At 41.5% G+C, this 26308-nt stretch overlaps 1 protein-coding gene across 3 annotated transcripts; it reads left to right on the top strand.

Moving 5' to 3' along the window:
• On the top strand, nucleotides 1-26297 carry SLC5A1 (solute carrier family 5 member 1). 3 transcript variants are annotated; one of them, XM_065646057.1, is made up of 15 exons: nucleotides 1-87; nucleotides 2151-2222; nucleotides 9384-9488; nucleotides 11677-11736; nucleotides 12094-12198; nucleotides 16933-17038; nucleotides 17269-17349; nucleotides 18458-18678; nucleotides 19593-19728; nucleotides 20481-20588; nucleotides 21642-21792; nucleotides 22416-22584; nucleotides 24604-24819; nucleotides 25129-25225; nucleotides 26074-26297. In XM_065646057.1, exons 1-15 carry the CDS (start codon nucleotides 1-3, stop codon nucleotides 26295-26297), a joined length of 1938 nt encoding a protein of 645 aa, XP_065502129.1. The 3 variants fall into 3 exon arrangements, with proteins under 3 accessions (XP_065502129.1, XP_065502130.1, XP_065502131.1); XM_065646058.1 differs by lacking the exon at nucleotides 20481-20588; XM_065646059.1 differs by lacking the exons at nucleotides 1-87; nucleotides 2151-2222; nucleotides 9384-9488; nucleotides 11677-11736 and having other exon boundaries at nucleotides 26092-26297.
• The last annotated feature ends 11 nt before the right edge of the window (nucleotides 26298-26308 follow it).

Raw genomic sequence — 26308 nt, 5'->3', positions numbered from 1 at the left:
ATGGAAACCATCATAAGGATCAACAATGCTGCGGACATCTCTGTTATTGTCCTCTATTTTTTGGTAGTCCTGGCAGTGGGACTATGGGTAGGTTGGGATTTTATTTTATCCTTTTTTTTTTTTTTAACTTAATGAGCAGGTAGTTTATAGAGTCCTGGAAAAATGGCTTAGTAAATGAAAATGCATGTTTGTATAAAGATTCTGGTGCTTAACTGAGATAGTTAAGAAGTGCATGGTGGGGAAAATGTGGATATTTACTGGAGAGGGGATGGTGACCTGGGGAGGCATCTGTGTAGGTGGATAAATGGAAGTAGTGGGGAAGGAGCTGAGTGGTCTGGTCAGTAAAGCCCCGGCCAGCCAGAGTCCCTCTGCAAGGGCAGGCTCGACGTGCACCGCTGGGGTTCAGCACCGCGGGGAGAACTGGTGGTGGGAGGTGATGCCAGAGGAAGGAGTGACGAGAGGAGCTGCAGGGAGAAGAACGAAGGTGCAGTCAGTGTGCAGGGAGGGCAGCTCGGGGCTGTGAGGGTAAAACCGCAGCTGCGGCTGCGCGACAGGTCACCCTCAGCAAAGGACTGAGATGGCTCAAGATTGCAGGTGCCATTTGAGGGCAGCATTATCGTGGCTTTTTTTTTTTTGCCAGCAGGACCTTGACTGCAGGGTGCAGTGCATTGAAACTATGTGGAAAGAGCGGGTTTGGGGTGGCAAGTGATGGCAATGTCTTTCTGTTCGTGGTCTAAGCACGGTGGTGCTGAACGTGCTGAGGACTGCAAGGGAAAACTCAGTGCCTAATCGAAAAGAAAGCCCGGTGCTTTCACAGCTAATGGAGAAAGGCAGATACTATCCTATCGGTGTAACCTCGGTGCTAATGTGTTTGAAGAGAATAGGCCAATACTGTGAGCTGTAAAGCTGTAAACAGTGGAATGTCACTACATTTGGGTTTCCTTGGGGCAAGCTCTCCTGGTCACCTGAACACCTGACCATTAACAGGGGACACGAGGCATTGCCTCTCGGTAATCGCGGCTTGCCAGGAGCATCCCAGGGCTGGGATGTTTTGAAGAGCACCAAAAATTTGGGGTGCACATGAAACAGACACAACCTTTTCTTTACCTCTTCATTGTGGTGGTAGATGTCAAAAACATAGCAAAAAATCTGAAGTTCCCAGGATACCTGAACTCCTTGCTGGGCGGGAGCTGGGTCTTTGCTGTGGAAGTCTGGCTCTTGCTGTAGTTGAACTTTGTGTTAAAGGTTTGTGACAAAAAAGCGCTGATCTGTGGCTTGTCAGGCGATTGTGTCCTCAGTAATTCCCAGAACCATTTCTTTCCGGCAACAATGTCCTCTTTATTGGACAAATACTTATTCAGTTGTTACCTGTGGTTAAATGTAAATCTATTGTATTTACTTCCTTTCTTCCGCATCAGAAAAAAAACAAACAAACAAACGAAAAACCCCAACAACCTGGTAATTTGCCCAAGTCTTCTTGCTTTATTTGCCTGTTCAAAGTCTATCAGAGGAGACAATGGGAATCCAATATTTGGATAATTAACAAAAATTAGATAAAGCTTCCCTCTAAAGCCCATCCTTTGACAAATCCAAAATGAGAGTGTGAAAAGGAAATTTTAGTTGGCTTCTTTTTTTGATCTTCAGAGAGAAGTGGGTACAATGCTGATATCACAACAAGAAAATAGATTTTTGTAGGTATCTACTGGGGCTGGATAGTATTGAGTAAAAAAAGCTGAACACTTTCTGTTAATGAACTTGCAACTTACAGTCTTTTTTGACACCTGAAATCGAAGGTGTTGCACCCCTGATGAAGTGTTCATATGAGCTTTTATTTGAGTGATCATTTTGTTGGTTAGATTGAATTTTATTTTAATGTTTTGCACTGTAACAAAAGGTGACACAATGAAGCTTGAATGCTTAAAGTAGACCTAGATAAAAGAATCATTGTTCAGTCATATTATTTTCTGCATGATAAGCTTGTTCTTTTTACCCACTCTGTTTATTTTTCCCACTTTACCCTCCCCATATATTTTCTCTCTCCATTCTAGCTGTTTGTTCTTAGCCAGTGGATAGCTTGCCTATTATACTTAAAATATGATCCCATCTTTCTTTCTTTCTTTTTTCCTTTTTTTTTTTTTTTTTTTCCCCAGGCTATGTACTCAGCCAACCGAGGGACAGTAGGTGGATTCTTCCTGGCTGGACGAAGCATGGTTTGGTGGCCGGTGAGTGCTATATATTGTATGTGCATCCACTTCCATATGACTATGTCTAGTTCTTAAATATCAAGTATCTCTACAGTGCTGTTGAAACTGTGATGGTTCTGTTGTGTAAATGCACTTCAAACAGATACAGGGCAAACTGTACAACAAAAACCACCTGATAGGCAGGGAAAAGTGTCAGGGCACTTGTCCGTGTTGAGCTCTGAGCTGTATTGCTTATGTGACCAACTTGTATCAACCTGGATACATCAGTAATGTCAGTGTAGACAAATACAATGCATTGCCTTTCAGTCCACTTGAAAAATTTTAATATTTTGAATGTATTACTTTCACTGCACTCAAAGAAGCTGGTTCATTTTGAGGTTATCAGAGAGAGGAATTAATTTACTGAAATTTTTCCTTGTGTTGCTCTATTGTTTCCACTCTTGGTAACAAGTTCTGGTCTGTACAAAGAGAAAATCCTGGAAATATTGTAAGATATTGGTAAAATATAGTTTAAATTTATTTAAAGATTATCTTTAGGCTCCAAAAATGTTTTTGCACTCCATTAGGACTTTTGATTCAAGATTCCATCCACATGGATTCAGTTACAGGATAAGGGAGAGTGAGAGTAAATATTTGTTGTAAACAAATTTAGGAATTTTCTTAAAGCAGGCTGCAGAAATACCTACACATCTTCAAGTCTCATGCTTCAGGGAGCTGCTGTCTGCCTGTAGAAGGGATAGGGACTGCCTCTTCAGTGACATAAAAAGATTAAAGGCTAATGACAGTAAAAGGTTTCCTCATTTGACACAGTAGACCTAAGAAAATTCAGATTCCATTGGAAGACTGAGGAAGGAGAAACTTTCCAAATTATTTTAGGATAAATCCCATAATTCTAGGGAGAGAGAAAAAACCCAAACAGCTTACTTTGATTAGCTGTCACTTTAATCAGCAGGCTGGTTTTAACCTTGTGCAATTCGGTATGCCTGTCAAGGGTGAGTATGAATACCCTTTTGTGCAGATGTAAATGAAGGCGGAAGACTGGATGCAGGGAAGAGTCACCATAAAAAATGTCTGTCTTGCTGTAACGCCACTGAGAACTCCCAATGATTCCCCTAAGATCCAGGGAAGGTTGTCTGACACAGAGTTCTGTGCCAACGCAAACCCAAGAGATTCAGCAAGTGAGCAGACACAAGGGATGAGCCCCCAGTGCAGTGGCTGCTGCTGGGATCACCTTTCTCTCCTGCCCAAACTCTGTGAGCTCAACACAGATGAACTGTCAGTCATCCGTGCAGTCTAAGATCACCCCTTCCATCCTTCCCTTTGGAATGCCAGCAGTGTCTTTCTGCGCCATAAAAATAAACCCTTCTTGCTGTTCTTCCTGGTATCACTCAAAATAAACAAACAGCAAGCACTCAAACCACAAACTAAATACCATGTCAGCAGCACCACCTTGGAAAGTTTGCCTTGGATAAAAACAGATTCCAAAACACCTGTTCTCACAGTTTAGCAGGTAGATAGGACATCATCACCCAGTGCAAACTGGGCTGAAATGGCCAGGAAACCAATGAAAGTATAGAAAGTTCAGTTAAAGATGTGATCTCAGTGCTGCAACAGCTAATGCTGTGTGTATTTTTTTACTTATTCTGTGCCTTGGCTTTTCGTTTGTGCTGGAAGTTCTGCATCAGGACCACATGATTGTTCTGGAAGTCCCAGATACATTTCTAAAGACTGTAGATCAGAGGCAGGGTGACGGAAGTTGTTTTGTAAGTAAGTGGAGTCTTATTTATCAGATTTCTTCCCTGCAATTTCAGGATAATGACCTTTGCCATGTAATTGCTTTCTGGAACAGAGAAAAATGAAAAAAAAAAAGTCCTTCCACAAACTTGTTATAAACTTAATTCCCTTAAACTAATTGTATTTCTTAGTGCTTGTGCTATGTTCTGTGATCTACAGAACAGCTCTAAGTTTCTGACCCCCCAGGGACCATGTATTGGGATTTCTTACAAGCCTGGAAAAGGGATTCTGTTTACATAAATGATGTAATAGCTGTGGTTTACTAGACTAGAGGAGACTTTGGCAACCAAGAGGAGGTTAGTCCCACTTTTGATATGGATTTTGCATGTTTATCAGTCACTTTGCCTGATCGTGATTCAATTTCTTGATGTATAAAGGAGAAGCAAGGCAGTTATCCCGGCCCAAATCTGTCTGGCTTTGGTTCTGAATCCATGAAGGTTGCTTAGTATTTTGCAGAACCAAGCCCACAGCTGGTCTTCTCTGGCTGTTCTGCAGAGGTAATGGGCCACTTCTGTGACAGTTCACTGAAATCACTGCCCCTGTGCAGTGGATGAGCCAACTCAGTAGTTCCGGTAGTTAATTAGGGGTCAAGGTATATAATTACATTTTCAGTGATTACCAGAAATTGAAATCCACTGCTGGTTAATGGTAATGGTATGAAATACTGTGCCCTTTCCACACTCTTTTTACAGAAATTGAGAGAAGAATCTTCAAGAAACTGGTTTCGGTCTCTCGGGCTTTGAGGGAAATGTCTTCAGGAAAGACACATATGGCTCTTTAAATACTCATAGCCAGCTCTGCATTTTCCAAAAAGACACAGAGAACCTAAAGGAAAGTGACGACTTTCTAACAGTGGGCCTTGCAAAGCCGGCTTTAGCTGCTTTGGTTAGATGAAGGAGTTCATTTCATCCAAATACTTTCTACCAGTGTAGGAAATGAAGTATCTGGTCCTGAAGAACAGTCGAAGTTGGTAGCAGCCACTCGCATGGGATTAACAGGATTTCAGACGCAATTAAAAAACAACCAACCAACTTCCGTTTTGAAGCTTTCCTGATTTTGAATTTTGTTTGGCAGGTTCTGTAGTTTTGCAGACAGAGCTGACTGCACAAAATTATGGGTTACCTTACATACCAGTTCCTGAGGCATAAATGCTAATAGGACAAAGAGTATCTGCTGGACATCTGAAGTCCAGCTCTGGCTGGAAAGATTTACCGAACAGCGGGTAGGAAGCATGCAGAGTCAAGGACATACTGCACTTCAAACAGAAATGTAACCTGGCTTGTTTGTTGTCGCTTATGTGTTGACCTTTGTGAGACAGGTAAGAATTAAGAGGAAAAAAAAACGCACCAGATTTTTGTGTCGGTTTGGCATAGCTTCTTTTCATGGCCATCAGAACTGACCACTGGCACGATTTTTCTGATCTCTGCATACAGTTGAGTTTTATGTGTTCTCAGAATTCTCCTCACTTGCTGATTATGACACTGCTGTGAGCAGCCAGGAAAGCCAACTCTGGTATGAACAGGATTTGTATTTCCTTTTCCTAAGTAAAGCAGAATAAGAAATTAATGATTTTGTCAAGTTCCTTGCAAAAAATAGTGTGAAATCAATAGTTTTCAGAGAAAAAGGATAATAAAGTAATGAAAGCAAAGCTCTGGTATGAAAGGAAAAGTACAGTGAAACAGATTTCTACAGACTATGTCAGAATTTTCCAGCTGGCCTGGAGGTGTCGTTTCTGTCTGACAGGACAAAGGTGGAAAGGTATCAGATCAGCCTACTTGTGACTGTGCGGTTCCAACAGCCATCGCACTTGTCGGAAGACAGACACACATTCTATGTGTATTTTATATCCATCTCTCTTGCCTAGTGAATTGGGAAGTGCATAAATGTGGTTTAATTTGACAATAATGCAATACATAGAATTTGCAGAGTAATCGAGAAAGCAGAATAAAAACCTGCGCTTCTTTCTTGGGGTCTCAGAGCCCTGAAAGCGTGTTAGTAATATTTCATTGTAAGCAGTGCACTAATTTTTCCAAAGTGATCAAGGCTGATTCCAAACCACTCAGGTAGGGAAGATGTCCCACCATCAGGGTAAAGTCACATGTTGCAGGGAAGAGATGTGAGTTAAAAGCATGGACAGCGTAAAGGAGTAGTTCTCAAACAAGGAAATGAGAAATTTGTCCAGGAAAAAGGGGCTTGAGAAGCAGCTTCTGCAGGGACCCATGGGAGGAGCGATGCCTCAGGGCAAAGCTCCTGACCGGGTGCTGATGTGAGGGCGTCTGGGCAAAGGGGCTGAAGGCCACAGGCAAGGTGTGCTTGGGATCGGCGAAAAGGGTTTGATACCGTGCTAACACTTGCAAGCTGGAAAGCAGACATTAGGGGCATCAGATGTGTATTAGCAGGTCCTGGGAGGGACAAAAGCCATAAGCTGTAAAGTCTGCACGCTGTCGCTGCTGTGGTCACTGATTTGCAAAGTACGTAATATGTGGTTTGGAACAGCAAACGCCAGGGTGTCAGTGCATCCTCAAGTTAATGAAAAGAGCAAGGTGAAACAGTTAATGAATAACATGGAAAAAACATAGTGATCATCATCTGTCTGCAGTGTGGTGATACTCTTCCTGAACAGAGTACTCTTGTTGAAACCTGACCTCTTAAAAGATTCTAAAAGAGTTAATGTTCCACGTTGGACTCAGGTTAGTTCGGTCTTTTGTCCTCCTAAGAGCTTTTGTTCCTTTCAATAAACTTTCTTTACTTTTCCTCCAAGGCCTGTTTTTAAAATTAACTCACTAACACATTCACTGAGAACAGCTAACACTTCTAGAAAATTGTTTCCCTATCTCATGTCCCAGTTTCAGCCCAGCCTTCTTTAGGTCATGTATGGGTGTAGTGCGGCATTTACCGATGGCAAATTGAGCAGTTCCAGTAATCAGCATTTTCAGTACAGAAATACCACAGCAGTAAGTTCTTCAGCAAGACAGCTTGGGCCCAGAGCCCATCTGCCGCCTTCCCTCATCCTCAGAGCGCTGCCCTGGCAGATGGAAATTTCTCTCTCCCCTCTGGCATCAGCAGCTAACAGGGTGCAAGCATATTCGGTAAACACTCCTCTTGCTTTAACCACGCTGCAGTTTTAAGGATAATGTGCATTTTTCCAGCTATGAAGATACGTTCTACCTTTCCATGTATACGTAACAATAGAAAACGTTTTAAAAAATGCATCTATTATTAGTATGTGTTGATCTCTCAGTTCTGCTGTGCTATGCGTTTCCTACTTCAGAGAAGAAAATGTAGAAAGTGAAATGGTATCTGCACTCATATTGTTTTGTCCTTGCGATGGCCCTAAATATGCTGATAATTTTGCATTGCTTTGGGTTGGTTTTGTATTTTTCTTACAATACAATTGTACTCTGCATAAAGTTGTGAACACAGCATTGTCAGTAAATGTTACAATATGTCCCGGGGTTTCAGGCACTGAGCCAAAGCTTACTACAGCTGTCAGTTCTTAAAGTTCTTCATTAGCTGCTTTTGTTACTTGGATCTGCTTGCAGCACATTTTAAAACTTTTGAAACAGGAGAGGGAACACATTAAATAAAATCAGAGATTAGTGTGGTTAATATTTTCTGTGATTGCATTTCTAGTAACCTAGATTTGAGTTTAATTATTCATCTCCAGGGAAAGCACTGGACTGGTGCTAATGCCTGGTATAAATGGTGTTTGTTTCTTTACAGTCATTGCAGGGAAAACACTGTTGCTCTCACAAAAAGGTTAGAAGAAAAAGTTTTCTTCATTACCAGTGATCTGTCCTGTTTATTTGCTAATGCTTTGTTGCAACACTTATCATTCCTGTAGAAATATCTGTCATATGACGAACCGGTAACATTTCTGTAGGGCACACCTGGCTTCCAGAAATATGTAAAAAAGAAAAAAATCAAGAATGGGTGAACTTAGAGGCATAAATTTCCTGTCACAGCAACAGAACAGTTTATCTGCAAAAAGACTAGAAGAAATCAGGAGATCAAACTGAGGAAAGGAAGAAAAAGTAAGCTTGGAAAAGAAAGAGTAGAATCCTCTGATGAATTTTATTTGTATGTTCCATATAAAACATGAAAAACACCCTCTGTTTTGTGATTATCGTGGTTTAGCCCCAGCCTGCAACTAAGTACCACACAGCCAATCCCTCACTCCTTGGGGTCTTTCAACAAGAGAAATCTACCTCAAGTGACAGCATTAGAAGCCGGTCAGCAGAGGTTCTTTTGCCTACTTTGTATATGCTTTTCTTTATTTTTAACCCTGTTTCCTTTTTTTTTTTTTTTGTTAGCTTTCAGAGGACATTAAGAAAAAATAGAAGTGAATTTTAAAAAGTTCATTCGCCTCTTTTCATTTCAGAACTACTTCAGCTCATATCTGCCTACAATACCGAATCCAACCTCTTATTCATGTGCAAGTTCTCTCCCTGCATCCTTCAGTGTCTGACCTTGTAAATTATCGTTAGGCATTTCTGCTGCCTTTAATAGTTTCATTTTGAGGAAATGAAGCTCATAACTTTTCTCTTCATCTTTGTATTGTCTGAGCTGTTTGATGAAGGTTTAGATCTTTTGGCATGGTCTCTCTTTTGTGAACGGCTCTTGCCTGTCTGTGATCCAACATAAACCTTTCGTTGTTGTTTTGTGTGTGTGGTGGTTTTGGTGGGTTTTTTTTGTAAATCTCTTCCTGTTCATCAGTTCCTACATTCTCCTCACTGTTACATTTGTATGATCAGTGCAATATTTGGGGGTCTTAGAGATCCAACACTTCTTAAATATAACTCCTTGATTTGCTATTGTTTGTATCTTCCAGAAGCACTTTCTCAGCAGCTATTTCTCCTATGCAGCTTTCAGAATTTAATTCAGTAATCAATCATATTTTGACTAAAAGTGAACCAAGTACAAAGTCTATATAACTCACCAGCGATACATTTAGTTCCACAGACTGTGGGACATGAAATAGGAAGCACCAGGTTGACAAGTGGGTATGTACTTATGGTGTCCTCCTTGAGCAAGGCAGAGCACAGTCTTCTTCCCTAATTGTTTGCGCATCATCCAATTATCAGTCAAGTTTTGCAAATATTTTTAAACTTGTATTGGTGTAATAAACTGTTTGACTCAATTGGAAGAAGATCTTTCATGCAACTTCCCATTTCTCGTTATTGTAGATATGATGGCTGCAGGCGCAGGTTTGAGGTGGAACAATAAGAGGGAGTCTTGAAAGTTGTCAAGGAAGCTGGTTGTCAATAATTCTCTTAATCACCATTTGTTGATAGGCATGAGTGTAAAATGCCAAACGAACGTGATTTTTCTCCAGGTTACCATGAACAGGACCTAAGAGCCAAATATTGTTCTTTCTTTTTCCAGATTGGTGCTTCTCTGTTTGCCAGTAACATTGGCAGCGGACATTTTGTGGGAATAGCAGGAACAGCAGCAGGTGGAGGAATTGCCATCGGAGGATACGAATGGAATGTAAGTGGCGTGCGTTTAAGTGAATGTATCTGTGACATCAGGATTACCTGCAGAGAGTAATCAAAATAAGATTGCCTAATCTCAAAGTTTGTGCTTGGCAACACTTATTTTCTGCACCGACCAGTAAATGCCAATGTTATCTACTGTTTAGCTCATCTTCCTCGATCCTTGTGCAAGCCACTGAGAGAAGATGACTCTTTTCTGTTGAATGAGGCTTTCTAGAGAGCATTTGAACCAATAAATTGCTGGAGTCTCTTCTCCATACATATCTTTTTATTACTTTCAAAGTATTTATGAAGAGCACTTTTAGGCCTCAGGATTTTGGGAAGAGTTTATCAGTTTTGTAATCCATAGTATTTTTTACAGCATTTTGCTACATAGGAATTGTTGAGGGGGCTTTGATTTCTTCACAGGCTGTGAGAAATTTTGGGCATCCTTCACAACCACCTGCATTCCAAAAATCTTTTCCTCTTCACTTTCTCCTTCCTCTAATTATGTGTATGTTTTTCCTATGGTTGCAGTGTGGGTAGAGATATCCAAGCTGACTTTGAATGAACTACTTGAGGTAGTGTTAACTGCAACAGCACAGAGATCCATATGAGCTAATTCAGTCCATTTCCTTGTATTCTCAAGCTCTGTGGGTGTGGATAACAATGGTCTTGTTCTGCTTAATTCGCCATCCAGGAGGGGATTATACCATGACACAAAGGACTTAATGCCATACATAGGTCGGTACTTTCTGTGCATATAATTCTGCGCAGCGAAAGCATGCCACCCTGAGACGTGTGGCTTTTTTCCTTAGCAAGTAGATGGTTCCTGCAAATAGTCAAGTACTCATTTAATATAAATATTTAAGAAGAAGCATAAAGGCTAAATTGAACTCAATGAGATGTGCACAGTTAATCTGTCATCTTTCTCTATTTGCTTACACTAGTCCTGTAACAAACCTTATTCCGCTCCTCTTGGTACCAAAACGAAGCAAAACAAAAACAGAACGAGCATTGCTTGGAATTTCATGGTATTCACATCTCTAGGATCTGTATCCTTCTTCAAACATATCCATCTCTAACACTTCATCTCCTGGGAGATTCTCTATGGAATAATATCAGTACGCAGTGTACAACCATTGTTTAGGAAGAAGCAATGATGCATGTATGTATTTGAGTAGATACAGTACACAGTTTATTACTGATGACATTGTGGGACTGGTGTACAGGTTAATAGACATGGTGGAAATACTGCTCTTGACTGTACGATCTGATTCTCCTCTTGAAAGAAATACTGAGTTTGACTGTTATTGCACTTGTATATCTCTATTATTCCGCTGAAGCGATTTCTAATTTGTGTTAGTATGACAACAGAAGCTGATCCAGTATTTATTGTCCATCTTATGGTTTTGATCTAAGCGGAGAACTTAAAAGATACAGTTAAAAAAGCCCTCTAAGCCCTGGGGACAGAATAAATGCAGAGTACAGCTCTGAGAGCAGGATTTTCTTCTATTTTTGTTGATTTAATATGTACAACTCTATAGCAGACAGCATTTGCTGGCCACTTAAATCAGAAAACTGTGATACTGCAATACGGTAAGATCTATAGCTCACAAAATACACATGGTAACACAAAATATGTTATGAAACAGTAATGTGGAAACACAAAATATTTTACTAAATGCATGTGGTACATCCTGTACAGTATATGGGATTGTTGTAAAACATATGGCCATCTCACAGAGACCCAGCATAGAAGGCAGTTAACAATCAAAATAATAATCAAAAGAAGCACTACACTCCCAGTAGCTAGATTTGAGATGTCACAACATACCATCGCAGCATTCCTGATTGCGAGTGGGAAAGCATCCTGCATTAGTGGCTCTGGGATCAAGGTGCTAGCAAATAGGTCTCAGGTAGCAGACTTCACCTTCCTTAATATTCCCTAGAAACAGTAGTCCTATGGGCTGGCTGCATTTTAACCATCATTAAACCAGGCTCCCTGGGCCTGCTCTGAAGAGATCAGTTGTAAATCAACTGTAAATCAAAGGCCAGAGCAGTTCCTCCTGCTCCCCACCCTCACAATACGCAGGTTTATGTGGTTTCAATGCTCTCCAGCTGCTATTGAGTGGGATAAATGGTCTTTGGGAGTGCTGTCTAAAGAGAGAAGGCTAATTCAGCTGATCTTGTCTTGGCTGCAGGCTCTGATATTCGTGGTTGTTCTAGGATGGCTGTTTGTACCCATCTACATCAAAGCTGGGGTAAGTCAAAACAGTACGTTATGCTTTTTTTTTGCTGCTCATGTTTGTGGATCAGGTCTTGAATATTGCAGAGCTATTATGAATGGCACAAGATCTCAGCATGCTAGAACTGTACTATATTATCTCTGCATATGTAGGAAAAGTGAGGATTCTCTGTTCTGAGACGTGACCCGAGAAGCACATGGTACTCTCTCCTCGTTCTTCTTTGATTCCTGGAGCTGCTCTTCCTCGCAACTGCATTTGGAGCTCCCTTCCATTTGCCCTCCACTCTTACAGTATCGGAATAGCAAAAAGCTTTCTCTAATTTGCTTTGAATCTATTCACCATTTTCTGAAACTTTATCTGCCCCCTCTGCAGGTGGTGACAATGCCAGAGTATCTGAAGAAGCGTTATGGTGGGAAACGGATTCAGGTCTACCTGTCAGTCCTTTCTCTATTCCTGTATATCTTCACAAAGATCTCAGTAAGTAAAACTTCTACAGCATTTCTTCCATCCTACATTGATCTAAAGAAAAGAAGCTCCTATTTACAATATTGCTCACACAATCGGTCAGTTGTTTCTGATTTGAAGTCTTTGGTTGAATTAAGGATGCTAAAGATTTTGTATATTCTGTATTCTGTCTAGTGAGAGTGTGTATCCAGATCTGTTCCACGATTCAAGGTTTTTTGCCTTCCTGGCAATATCTCTTGATGCTTCTTGTGCTTTCTCTTTCTTTTCTGAGGTTTTTAAGTTTTATTTCTACTTATGCTGTCCTCTAGAACAAGTCTGAGTGCAGGGAAACTTGTATTACAGTCTGTTATCTTAGGGGTCTGTGAAACACATGGCAGAAAAGATCACAACCTACCAGTTTGTACCCTTTTGTCTGCTTCTGTTATTTCTGAGAAATAATAGCTGCTGGTTGTTTAACCATGTAGTTTTAGAAACTTCTTAGTATTACTTTGGACACATAACGTCCCACTCCAACCACCTGGCCCTTCTGCTAAGGGGAATATCGTTTTTGGTTCCAGAAAAAAAGTGTGCTCTTGAGTTTTCAAGGAGCAGGATTTTTTGTCCCCAAACTTCATATTTATATGTTTTACTCTCCTATGGTGAAACATGTCATCAGTAATATACATGATGGGAAAGAGCAAGAGGGCTATGGAGAAAAAGAGAATAATAGGAATTAGAAAATAAAGGAGTGGAGAAATGCAAAGGAGGGAAACGATAACAGCTGAGGTGAAAGGAGGGAAGAAGAGAGATTCTTTTAACGAGCAAGTGGTTGGTATAAAGTTTAAGGTGCTACAAAGTTAATGTTTATACAGTAAGTGGTTATGTTGCTGTGAAGTAGTGAAGGAAACTCGTATTTTCCATATATCTTGAAACCACCAAGCCTCTGAAGAAGTCCACAGTTCAGGCATACCTCAATCTGTTGTTTTGCAGGAGTTGCCATGGCAGATTACTCTTTGCCCTCTGAATGGGAGCTGAGTGATAATAGTGCAATTTAAGCTAAAAGATTGGCCTTTTGCTCTCATTCTCACATCCTGACGATAACTGATCCTTAGAGAGGTTATAAATTAAACAGCCTGGTACTGTGGAGCTGGCCTCAGAGCTGGATTTCCATATATTTCAAGAGGATTAGTTAATTTGCTGTTGTTGTGCATAACTACTGTAATCAGAAATCCCAGGTATGACACGGTGTTCTGGCAGCTCTTGCAGCTGAGAAACTCTTCCAGTCAGATGACTCACAGTCCTATTCTGCAACACATGTTTGTAATGAGCCCATCAAGGTGTTATGTACATTCTGAATTTACTATCTTCAGTTTCCAGCCTCTATTATGCCTAAGGATCTTGTCATGGGATTTGATCCCATTTCAGTTGGAGTTTCTTGCTTCCAGGCAAGAGGTGTTCTCCATTTAAGCTTCCAGTGTGGCCATGAGGCTGCAGCACTCTTTCCTGCTCTTGTGTTCCTGTCTTATTAGGGAGCAAACCAGCAGTCAGGAGGTCCATGCAGCACCAGATTACCTGGATCCCACTCTACCACTGGCCCATCCCAGCTTCCCATTTCCCATCAACCCAATTATTCCAGATGTGTGTGGGGAATTGCCATGGAACCGTGTCTTTGTGCCATGCAGGGGAAAAACCTGGTGCACAAGTTCCTCTAACCATTTCTCTTGTTGCACCCATCTGCCCAGAACAACTCTGACAGTGTCTGTCCCATGTACAAATGTGGCAAAGATTTCTGTAGTATACAAACATCTGCGTTGTTGGCTTATGTCACTATCTTTGGCAGGGCAGGACTTTTCCAGGTCTGGTTTACTTCCCATATCTTATTCAGAATAGACAGAACAGTCAGAGGTTGCAGGTACTGTCAGCAGATGTCAGAGTAGGATTTTCTGTACCACTCTGTGTAGCACCATGCCAAATTGTGTCCAGATGAGCCAGCTCCAGAAGCAGAGAGGGAAGGGCTGTTCCATCCTGGACCCTAGCTAGCTTCTTTGTGCTGTGATGTTCATGCTACGTGATGCTAGGGCAGGTCTCTCTTCCCAGAGGCACGTTGTATATCCAGACATACCCATGTGCTGGCAGTCCATCTCTGGCTTGGACATTTGCATTTTACTTCCTTGACTTGTGTTTTTGCAAACACTCCCTTGTGATCTTTGGGGCTCACTGAGATTTGATATGGAAGGATGGGTTTCTGCCCTGCCCTTAACAGGCAGTCACACCTATCAATTTGGCTGGCAGCGATACTCGCTGCTGCTTAGCCTTGTAGAAGAGTGGCATCTTGTTTCTGGAGTAGTTATTTTATGTGCTGCTTCCTTAATGTGTTAAATTCTTATCTAACATTCTTAATTATATAAATATTAGGTGCTTTCCAAGGAACAATATAGTTTATCAGGTCATATAACTCCTGGCATGCTCTTTCTGGCACAGTGCCCACTCCCATGTGATGATCATATTCCCTTTGCGCACTTCCATACAAGGTCACTAGCATTTCTTTTCCTGCACATTTGCCGGGTATTTTTTATCAATTTCTCACCTTGTTTTATGGCTAACCAACCACTTGCCAGACAAGGCCGTGCTGCGAAGTGTTGATCTTTGGGATCACACATGATCTTTGAGCCCAAAGGATTTTTGTCGCACAGGTGCCTCACATGTGCATGCTTCCTAAGCATCCAGTGCTTTGTGAGTAATGCCCAGAACAGCTTTCAGGGGCTTGCTGGCCACCAGTGTTGCTGATATTGGTCATTATGCCAAAGAAAATGGCCTAGTAAAATAGAACCTTGATGGAGAGTAATCGGCTAGATTATGTCAATGCAAAAGGGAATTAAGACCTGAATGCTTTTGAAGAAATCATTAATTGTAAACTGGAACTTCTAAATGTATTACAGCATTTTCTTTACAGTCAGTATGCATAATTTCAGTAGTAAATGGATTGGTATAGACTTACTGGGGGAAAGAGGAGGTAGAAGGATAACCTCCTCTTAGAGGTGGTGCAGGGGGTAAAGAGTGTGTGCCACTGCCCTGACCCCCACGTTCCCGTTGCAGCTGGATTCACTCCGGTGGCACATGTTCTGCCAGTTGGTCCTGCACGATCTGTGAATGGCTTTGGAGAGATAGCGTGCATGTAAAGGAAAGATTTACTCTGATCAGAGATAAGATAAGGATTAAATAGTGTCCATAAAACAGTATTAATGGAGAAACAAGGAAGCATTGGAAGGAAATAATCTAATTGGGAGGGAGGAGCAGCAAAGTGAGAAGGTAACTCAGCAATTTGAAGAAGCCGATGTATTGCTCAGGATGCTAAATAATTAACTATACATTTCTTTGTGGGGATCATTTCAGGGCCATTAATATTTAATGCTATGTAGGCTAAATTAAAGCCAAGAACAATAAAAGAAAGATCCGTGACATAAGATGATCAATGGTGTGAAAAGAGAGGAAAAAAAAGTCTTCCCGTAGAGAGAGGGACAGAGAATATGGTCTAAGAAGCACTGGAGTTGAGATGAAAGTCCTGGTTCCCAGTTCCAAACTCAAACCTGTAAGAAATCAAATCATCTGAAGTTGCTCCAGAGGCAGAGCTTGGGGATTGAGACCTCTGTTGTGATTCACACCGCTTCTGGGCGTAAGAGCAGTAGGGCTGGAGGACCTCTTGCTGCAGAGGTCTGTACCTCTTCCTCATTCTCCAGAGTGACCTCAGGGTGAGATCATTCCCTTGGTTTCAGTGTCTCTGGAATGAAGAGGGTTTCTTCATCTGGCATTTCCCAGCTCACCAAGCTGCAGAACTGCTTATTAGTATGTCTGCTCTGCCTTTCCCCAGCCTAGTGTGGGCAAAAGTGGTGCAAGAGCCTGTTGTGTGATCATAGGCTTTGGCTGTCCCGCAGCCCGACCTGTGGAACCTCCTGCTCCTCCCACGAGCTGCCACCTGCAGTGATGCTGTGTGCAGCTTTAGCCCAGGGCACATATAATATTGCTTGTCTTTGCTCCTCAGACCCTGCATATGGGCAGTTCCTGCAGCGTTTTGCAGCTCCTGAGCTTGCTGAACACCACTAGGACTTGTACTGTTAACTGAGGACAGGACTCTCTATAGAGAGCCCTCGAATAGGTGGTGTGGTATAGAGACAGGAGGTGTGCGGGTGGGATTGGAGATGAGCCCAGGAGCAAGGATAGGTACAGATGCAAACCTCCAGTGAAAGCATAATTTACAGTCATGCATTACAAGTGCACTGGAGTAGGTTACACTGATTGCAAACTTGGATAAATAATATTAATGCAAATTATCTCTAAATCAGGAACTGATTTAATGTGATTAAAATCCCGGAGTGTTACTGTGAAACCTGAACAATTCCTTTCTTATGCAAGAGCTAAGGGTCTCTTCTGTTAGTCTACTGATGCCAATTATTCTGACAGGAACTTAAAACCAGAGATAATACAAGATGTTTGCCTTCAATCACTATTTGTCCTGAACCAGCAAGACTAGCTATACCACATGTTACGCAAACAGTAAAGAAAAAGTGATTTATAGAGTAGCATCAAATGAAGAGAACCATGCTGTGGCTTAGAGGTGTCACAGAGTCCATCCCTGCACATAGCAGAAAGTGTAATCTGAGTTTTAAGTAATTTGTTATTAAGTTGTCCCTCAATATGTAAGCATGAATGTATAATATACCTTCATCATGAATGTAAATGTTACTTAATTTACCACTTTTTCTTTTATAGGCAGACATATTCTCTGGAGCTGTATTTATACAGCTGGCCATAGGGCTGAATCTTTATTTGGCCATAATAATCCTACTTGCCATTACTGCTCTTTACACCATCACAGGTGAGTTTGCAGAGCAGTTTGATAAATCGAAGAAACTAGGGGAGCCAGAAAAAAGATAAAAAGGGCGGTGGGTAAGTGGGGAGAAATGAAAACCTGAAAGGGGAGCTATTTACAATGGTCTTTGTTTGAAAGAAAGAGGTGGTGAGAAAAGGAAAAACAAAAGGGGGAGTTTCCACTGAGGTATTTGCACAGCAGGTAACCTATTTGTCTTGACTTTCCTTTGCCATTAGGTGGCCTCGCAGCTGTGATTTACACAGACACCTTACAAACATTTATCATGGTAGTGGGATCCTTCATTCTCATGGGATTTGGTAAGTAAACTAGAATAATTAAAATGGAATGTTCAACCACAAATCTCACAGTGGCTATGGAAATGGATCCTGCAGTTTGGAACCTTGTTATCTTAAGCAGCAGAATTTAGTTCGTATACCTATTTATCAGGGAAGAAAACAGGCATATTGCCAAGCCCTTTAGTCACTGAGACCACTCCATCTCCAAAGCACAGCTGAATGTGTAAGGTAATATATCCCAGGACAAGACTTGTATCGCTAATGAGATAAAAGAGTTGTTTGCAGTTGATGATGATACTCTTGAGAAGTTCAGAGAGTATCTTGTTTTAAGAAGATTGTAATTTCATAGATATTTAGATGCTAATGCATGAAATCTTCTGATTTGAAGCGAAGAGCTGTTGGTCACCTTTCACAGTTTTTTCCTTGTTTCTAGCTGCTAGCTTGTGTTTAAAAATTCCAAACATATTAACATTTTAAGTAAGCCTTGTTGTTGATCTGTGGATGTCATTACATTGCCAGCTGGACAAAATATACTAACCAAATATTTATGAATAGGACAATGTGTGTGTCCAGAGGACCATATGCATTTTAAAACAGAAATCATGCTCTTAAACAGAATTAATAGGAAGGGATCATAAGAAAGAAATAGTGATAAGATTCCATGAATTTGTAGTGTCCTTTCCTTATTCTTCTAGTTACTCAGCACTTGGTTTTCCTCTAGCTAGGTGTTTCACTGAAGTTAAATTATTCCACTGTTGCTACAACAGAAATAACTCCAGACTGACCTAACCTGGTAAGACCCTGCCTTGGGTTCTCCCTAGGTTAACGGTATGTGGAAATAATGTATCTTCATTTCACTTCTTGGCAAGGCAGGTATAAGAGATGTTGAGACAGTGGAGCCTAAACAATGTTTGCAAGTTATACAGAAACCTAAAAGAAAGGTCACTTTGGTACTTCGGTTGTGTGAATACTTACAAAACACTGTATACTGTTTTCTGAAAATGTTGATGTATACTGGCTAGGGCTTTTTACATCCATCTGAAGGAGATTTTTCTCCTCACATTCTCTAGCTCTATTTGAGATTTCAGTATGAAATACCTTATCGCTACTTTTACTTTCTATTTTTCAGCATTTGCTGAAGTAGGAGGATATGATGCTTTCATGAAGAAGTATATGGAAGCAATTCCATCCAATGTCTCCTATGGGAACACTACAGTTGATCCAAAATGCTACACCCCTCGGGAGGATTCCTTTCACATCTTCCGAGATCCCATCACTGGAGATCTGCCGTGGCCAGGGATCATCTTTGGTCTGAGCATCCTTGCTATGTGGTACTGGTGCACGGATCAGGTAATGTGGAAGCCATGTGCCTTGGAAATGCAGAACACAAAACTCTGCAGCACAATGGGATCCAGGGGTGCTCTTCCCTCACTGTAATTCAATGCTGGGTCACAGAAATGGCAGTTGTTTCAAGACTGGTCAGTGACTTTTCAGTTTCTGATTTCTAAACCGGTCCCACGTGTGAGGAAATTGAATGTGTGTTCTTTCAATTCTTCTTATACACTGTGCACAGCAGATGCTGTGTACAATGCCTTTCTCTTTTTTTGTTTGTGACCACGTGTGAAAACAGAGAGGTTGTAATGTGAACATTGACTTAGGAAACCATGCGTCAATGATCCTTGTTAGACTGGGTCTAGATACGATTCCCCTTTCAGTAGTGCTAGTTTGTTTCCTATTTGTGCAGCTTTCACCTTGCATGCACTGTCTTGAGAGGATGTTCTTTATCTATCAAGTCTTTCAGTCTGGAGACTCTTCCCCAACCCTCCTTTCTTCTCCCTAAAACTTACTGTCCAGTTTCCCTGAGAGGTCGCACTGACATGAGTAAAGTGTCCTCCTGCAACTGTGACATGTGAACGTGCCCAGTCTCTAGCAAGTGATCTATCTGTACTCTGAATTGTGAGATAGTCATCACAATTTGTAAACAAACAAACAACCCCCCCACCCCGATCTAATTGTATCTGTTACTCAGGTAAATATTTTATTCCTTTTTGGCTTTTTAGTGTATCTGCTTTAACAACATCTCGTGAGAAAGTCTTACCTCTTAAACATACACTGAATAAACAATATTTTCCTTTACTTATTTCAAATATATCCTTTGATTTTTCGTGTAGTTTTTATTTTTCCTAGTGACAGAAATGGTAATTAGGCTTTTTCACTATCACAGAAGTTAAGAAGTATTATAACTTGCCATGTCTCGTTGACAGGTTATTGTCCAAAGATGTCTCTCAGGCAAGAACATGTCCCATGTGAAGGCTGGTTGTATCTTGTGTGGATACCTGAAGCTCTTGCCCATGTTTATCATAGTGATGCCTGGAATGATCAGCCGAATTTTGTATACAGGTATGCAAATGTATACAGAAATACAAATTTCTTCTTGCGGCCTATCTTTCACTGCCAATCTCTCTCAGTTTCCAAAATACCTGTTAGATTGTCATCTTGTCGTCCAAATTGTCCAGGCACATGTATGCACAAAAACCAACAGCACTGTAAGAAGCCACAGGTCTTCCTCTTTTCCCTGGTCCCAGATTTCTGCTAATGTTATTGCTGTCCCTTTTAGGGGAGAGAAATTCCCCAGTGTCCCTCCCCACCTGTCTGTTACAGCCACTATGGCTGAATGAGCGCAAAGTGCTGTCCAGGACTGAGACTCTGTGGGCAATCAGAGGAAGAGGCTCGTCAGTCACAGACACAGCAATATTTTGGGCCGTGTCCAGTCCCGAGCGCAGTGTGGGGGAAGTGCCGGACTCCCTTCTCTCTAACCGTCAGTGTGTTTAGCAGCAGGCAGAGGAGAGATGTTCAGGTTGGAGGGAAAGGGTCTTTGTGTTTGTTTTTCTACTTGCTCTCTTTATGTTGTTCAGTTCTGGTCTGGTCTGGTTTTTTTGGACCTGCAGCACTTTTCAGTATTCTTTTAGAGAGGAAATCCGTAAGGCTAGAGGCTTAGAATCACTTTCCTCCCTGCCAGGAGACCGAGGACGATAGCAAGCGTGTCCATCCAGTGATTCAATGCAGAAATAAATTTTAGAAGCTCCACTAATTTGGGAGCAATCTGTTGTTAATGTGACCTTGTCTAACCCTGTCTCGTTATCCTCTCTCAGATACGGTGGCTTGCGTTGTGCCTGAAATCTGCCAGCAGTACTGTGGCACCGCAGTTGGCTGTACAAACATTGCTTACCCAAAAATGGTAGTGGAGCTTATGCCAAATGGTAAGACACCATATTTGTTTGTTTGTTTGTTTTAGGAAAGGCAAGGCTGCCAGACTGTAAAAACAGGTGACAGAGGGAGCTCAAGTCCCAGCTTTAGTTCAAAAATTCTTGCTAGAACTATGTACTATTAATCAAAGGGGAAGTCTGTATCAGTTGTGGCTGTAGGTGCATAATAGCTACACACTGATAATGTCAGCTCTCAGGTGGCAAATACTGGGTGATGAAATGGTAATTGAACTCCCTTTCTGTGACGGTAAAAGAGAACCTGCTTTGCCAATGACTTATAAAAGACTGTCTCTGCCAGGATTTCGGAGTCGGAGGCCTACACCTGCAGTCCTTCTGCTAAACCCACTGAGGTGGGAGGAGAAAATATTCTATGTATGCATTGTCCTATAGTACACCTCTTCAATGAGAGAATAGGGCACCACTCTGGAGAGGACAATGTATACACAGAAGATAAATTTCTGCAGAAAACCACAGAGCTGGTTCATAAGGCTAGAAAGACTGATTGTGATATTAAAGAGACCATGATACTTCTCTGATATCTTTACTACTTCCCCATTGTATTAGAACTGTTGTACAGTAATTCCCTCTACTGTGTTGCCTAGATCATACCATCTGGAAAAGTAGCTTACTCTGATTTTCAAATGGTAAAAGAAACTTTTTTTTTCCCCAAACAGCTGGTTTACATATATATCATATCAAGTGAGCACTTACCTGCAAACAAGAGGAATTATTTTTATAACCTTTGGGAAAAGTCTGCTTAGTGGTTTTTTCTTGCTATTTCAGCATTTAATCAGACAGTATTCGCAAAAGAAGTACCTATGTTCTAAAAGGAGTTGCCCTGTCGCTGCTGTAAATGGCTTTTCCAAAGCTCAGCAGATATCACTGTGCTTGCAATGCAAGAGAACGTCATGCAGGCATCAGCACACAAACGCTCCAGACGGTCATCCTGGCTGACTTGAAAGGGTCAGACAAGCACGGTGGATGGTGCCAAGCACTGTGACTCTTCCCTGAATGCTCATCCCCCAGTCACATCTCTTTGTATTTCAGGTCTGCGGGGTCTGATGTTGTCGGTCATGTTGGCCTCCCTCATGAGCTCCCTGACTTCCATTTTCAACAGTGCTAGTACTTTGTTCACTATGGACATTTACACCAAAATTCGAACACGACCGTCTGAGAAAGAGCTTATGTTAGCTGGAAGGTGAGTGCAGCCGAGTCTTCCCCAGCAGTACAAACACAGCCAGCACTAGAGCTTTACAGGCTGCAGCCTCCAACAGACGCACCAAGTGCCCGGTGGAACCTGGCGGTGCCAGTGCCAGTGTGCGGGCAGCGCAGCAGTGGCCTCCTGTGGCCAGACAGCCTGCCCACCGTACCCGTCTTTTCAGAAAAAAAAGAAACCACCTTGCTTCCAGTTTAACTGGCAGCGGTGCATGAAGTAGCTGAACTAATTCTCAACACTTCCTACTGCTGTTCAAAGGGAACTATTTTAAAATCTCTTCATAGGCTTTATGCTACACCATACTACAGCATCAATGAACTAGTTCTTGTAGTCGATCTATTGGTTTGTCTCTAGACATAACAAAGAAAGGAAGAGCGGTTTTCTATGTTTTGATTGCGTGTTTAGCTGTATGCTGATGGATATTTGTCAGACACAATATCCAACTTGGATGTCTTTTGTTTGTTCAGTGGTAATTGGCTATTATAATTGATTTTGCTGGTTGAAATACAAAATGGACAATTAAATTATTGATTAATAGCTGTTTTTCTCTTTCTGATAGATGCTTTTAAGCAGGTGGCTAATCGAATATCTGGCTATGTTTACAGGATATTTATGCTACTTTTAATTGGCATCAGCATTGCCTGGGTTCCTGTGGTGCAGTCAGCTCAAAATGGGCAGCTCTTTGATTATATTCAGTCCATTACCAGCTACCTGGGACCTCCCATTGCTTCTGTTTTCCTGCTTGGCATCTTCTGCAAGCGGGTCAACGAGCAGGTAAGTACAAATTAGGAAACATGCCGCATGTTCCTTTAGGCATTGGGAGAACTGCTTTTTTTTTTAGAGTCTTCTATTAGCAACTTCTTCCTGTTTATTTTAATCCCACTATGGCCCAGGGATTCTGTATTTTCCATACCCCAGGGCCTGAGGTTTCAGAGATGAGTTTGAAAAAATTATTTGCTAATCTGATAAATAAAGAGTCACCTCGGAATTCCTAGATAGCTCTGAAACTTAGGTTATCTATCACTTTGGCAAGAAGTGTGTCAAATGGATAATTTATGGAGACATAGTTGAAAGTAATCTCTCAGGATGTCGGTCGCCGAACTGCTTTACCAAACATATCACCTTTCACCTTCCTCTTGGCCACTATGTATTCTGTTAACATTCTTTTAACAGACATGCTGTTGTTTCATGCATTATTTCCCGTTGCTTTTAGGACCTTGTCTGGGAACCGCTGATTTTGATTTGTAGAGCAGTGAACTGAGAAATAGTGTGCTTAGGCCTTAGTAAGTGTACTTAGGCCTGAGAAGGCATGAGGTGTGTCATGTGCTTTGATGGGACCATAGGCCAGTCGTGGGAACCGGGGTCTTCGACATTCTCAAACCTCAATCCTCAGGAATTCAGTTTCTTTTCTACAGTACTAGGAGTAACAATACTTGCCTATTGCTCAGGTTTGCTCCAAGGGTGATGAGTTCATTGAGAAGGCCGAGAGAGAGAGGTTTTTGAATATGGCTTAAACTTTTCTCTCACTAGTTTCTCTTGAGACCAGTTCAGTTGTTATTTGTGTGTATCTCCAAGAAAAAGCTGTTTTACATACAAGGGATGTTCTGTTTCCTATCCCAATATGGCAAAACCTCACAAATGGATTAAATTTTTGTGCCTTTTGTGGAAATCTGCCATTGACTCTGGCTGGAATTTTACCTGAGTAAGAATTCAGTATAATCCTCAGGGGTTTGTGTACACCGCACAATTTAAATTTGGGTAAATAGAGGAGACAAGCAACAAAGCTCCCGAGAATCAGAGTCTGGGATAAGACAAACTCCAATATTGTAATTACTTATAAGATTTATCAACATTTTTTTTCTCAGAATCATTCTTCTTTCTGCCAGAAATGGAATTAACTATCTTGTCCTACTCCAAAAACTTTCTGTAACTTTGACCACTGAAAAATTAAAACTGTTTTGTTCTTAAACCCAGCATTCAAACTATAATATTTTAAAACTGGGATGTGTAAAATTGTGTTGCCATCATTGGTTTTTTGACTACACAAACTCAGAGATTGAAAGGCACCTCTGGACCAGTGCAACCCTTCTGCTTGAAGCAGGGCTAACAAGAGCAGGATGCTCAGGTCCTGTCTGCTTGGGTTATGAATATCTCCAGAGATGGAGACTCCACAGTGTCTCTAGGCCCGGTTCCAATGTTCAATCACCTTTACAGTAAAACAACCAAAAAAATTAAACAGAATTTCCCATATTTCAATTTGTGTGCTGACATACCTGTGTGTCTTTTATACTTTGGGCTAGAGTAATATATATATAGCAGCAGAACATCCACCAAAAGTATTGAGAATTAACTTCTAACTAATTACTAACAAGGTCATTAGGAGACAAACCAGATACATATTTCAGGAGGAATGACACACACTGGTTCCATCATGGCAGAACTGTCAGGGATTTAGCCCTCAAAGATAAGAAGATATGAGAACAGCCCTTGGGATGTGTAGTCTGTCCTGTCTCAGGAGAGCATTGTGTGGAGACACAGGAATTTTGAGAAATGAGCTGGATACAGTGTCCTCCATATTCTTTCTCTGAGCTGCTGGTCACTGCCCCTTTCGGTTGTATTGCTACACTGAGCTGTAAGTACGGTCACTGAGAGAGCCTGGGTTAAAACCCATGTGCCAAAGCCAACGTAACACGTAACTACCTCCATGTTTCCTCCAGCAACTACTCAGAGCTTAGAGCTTATTTCTGTGCCTGAAATCACTCATTTTGATAACTTCTGTCACTTTATTTGCAGGGTGCCTTCTGGGGCCTGATGGTTGGGCTGCTGGTTGGGCTCAGTAGAATGATCGCGGAGTTTGCCTACGGAACGGGCAGCTGCGCAGTCCCTTCCAACTGCCCATTCATCATCTGCGGGATTCACTACCTTTACTTTGCAATTATTCTTTTTGGGGTTTCCACCATCGTCATGCTGGCCGTCTCCTTCATGACTAAGCCCATTCCTGATATCCACGTGAGTATCATTGCAGTCGTGCTCCTCAGGAAATGGAGCTCAATGAAACCACTAGTTTTAAACACTGCTACTTGGTATATCACCTCCTGACATTTCAGCTACCCACGTCACATAGTCCTTATACGAAAACAAAGGAAATCATCTTAATTTATCTTTCATAAATCTTCAGTGACTCCTAATAATCTTAGACGTTGACTTAAGAGACATTTGGGATGCCATGGTCCTATAGCTTGTTCATGTGGTGGCCAGACGGACTTGTCTCTGTATAGTAAGGCTGTAGATTTATAAACTCATTTTGTTTCATGGCAGCTTTACCGCTTGTGCTGGTCTTTGCGTAACAGCAAAGAAGAACGTATTGATCTTGATGCAGACGAGGACAAAGCTGATGAAAAAGAGGAGGAACCAGGTAACTTGAATATCTACAGATTCTATCAATGTATTTGAGTATCTCTATTTAATTCCTGAAGAAACATTAACATACTTGATATGCAAAGACATCCTCCCTCTGAACAACAAAACCTCAAACCCCACATATGTAAATGGTCAGTAAGCTGCCTTATACCAATCTATCACACTTAGCATCAATCAGAAGTGAAGTGGATTTGAAGGGTGAAAATCTTGTTCTCTCGGTAGCTAGATGGCAGTTCTAGGACTGAAACAGTGGAGATGCTTTAGGGCAGAGCTGGTGTGCATGGGCAGAACTGCGTGTGGCTCTAGCACTTGGAATAAAACAATGAGAATTCACTTGGAAATTGTGGTTGGAAGCCAGGATTGAAAGAGCTGGTGCAAGGCACCATGAAGGTGAATTACCAGACATCCATGTGGGCAAAACCACCTGCTCTCTCTGCTGGGTTTCTGGTTCTGCTGCCAAGTTCCTTTCACAGAAATACTCAAATTCGTTGGTTTGTCTTTTAATTAAAAGTGTAGAAAGTATTGAAAAAATTGAGTTTAAGCTTTGCAGCATGGTTTACTTCTCCAATACCAGACCAAGTCTCTAGGCTGCAAATGGCACAAGTGTCTTCTCCGAAAGGCTCTCTTGCAACTTGTAGAAAATCAGTCTTTTTCCAAGTGAGCTGTGAAAATACAGTATTAACTTGATTCTTGTACTGCCTTGTACTACAATGTTTCCATGTAACTATGACCATAAGTCAGAACTGCTGTGTTAAATACAGAAATGCCCTCAGTCACGGAGATCTTCTAGTGCATGCAGCGATCCGTGTTTACATCTCATGACCAGTGTGTTATTCCTTCCAGTTTATGAGGAAAGCGAAGAAGAACCAGGATGCTTAAAGAAAGCATACAACTGGTTCTGTGGCTTAGAACAACAAAAAGGACCCAAACTCAGCAAGGAGGAAGAGGAAGCGCTGAAGAAGAAACTGACTGATACAAGCGAAGTGCCACTGTGGAGAAATGTTGTGAATATCAATGGCATCATCCTATTGACTGTGGCTGTTTTTTGCCATGCCTTCTTCGCATAAACCTCTGATTA

This window comes from Caloenas nicobarica, chromosome 16, assembly GCF_036013445.1.
Source record: "Caloenas nicobarica isolate bCalNic1 chromosome 16, bCalNic1.hap1, whole genome shotgun sequence".
NCBI classification, from domain to species: Eukaryota; Metazoa; Chordata; class Aves; order Columbiformes; family Columbidae; genus Caloenas; species Caloenas nicobarica.
The sequence above is the reverse complement of the archived record's forward strand: the minus strand, read 5'-3'. Positions and strand labels throughout refer to the sequence as shown.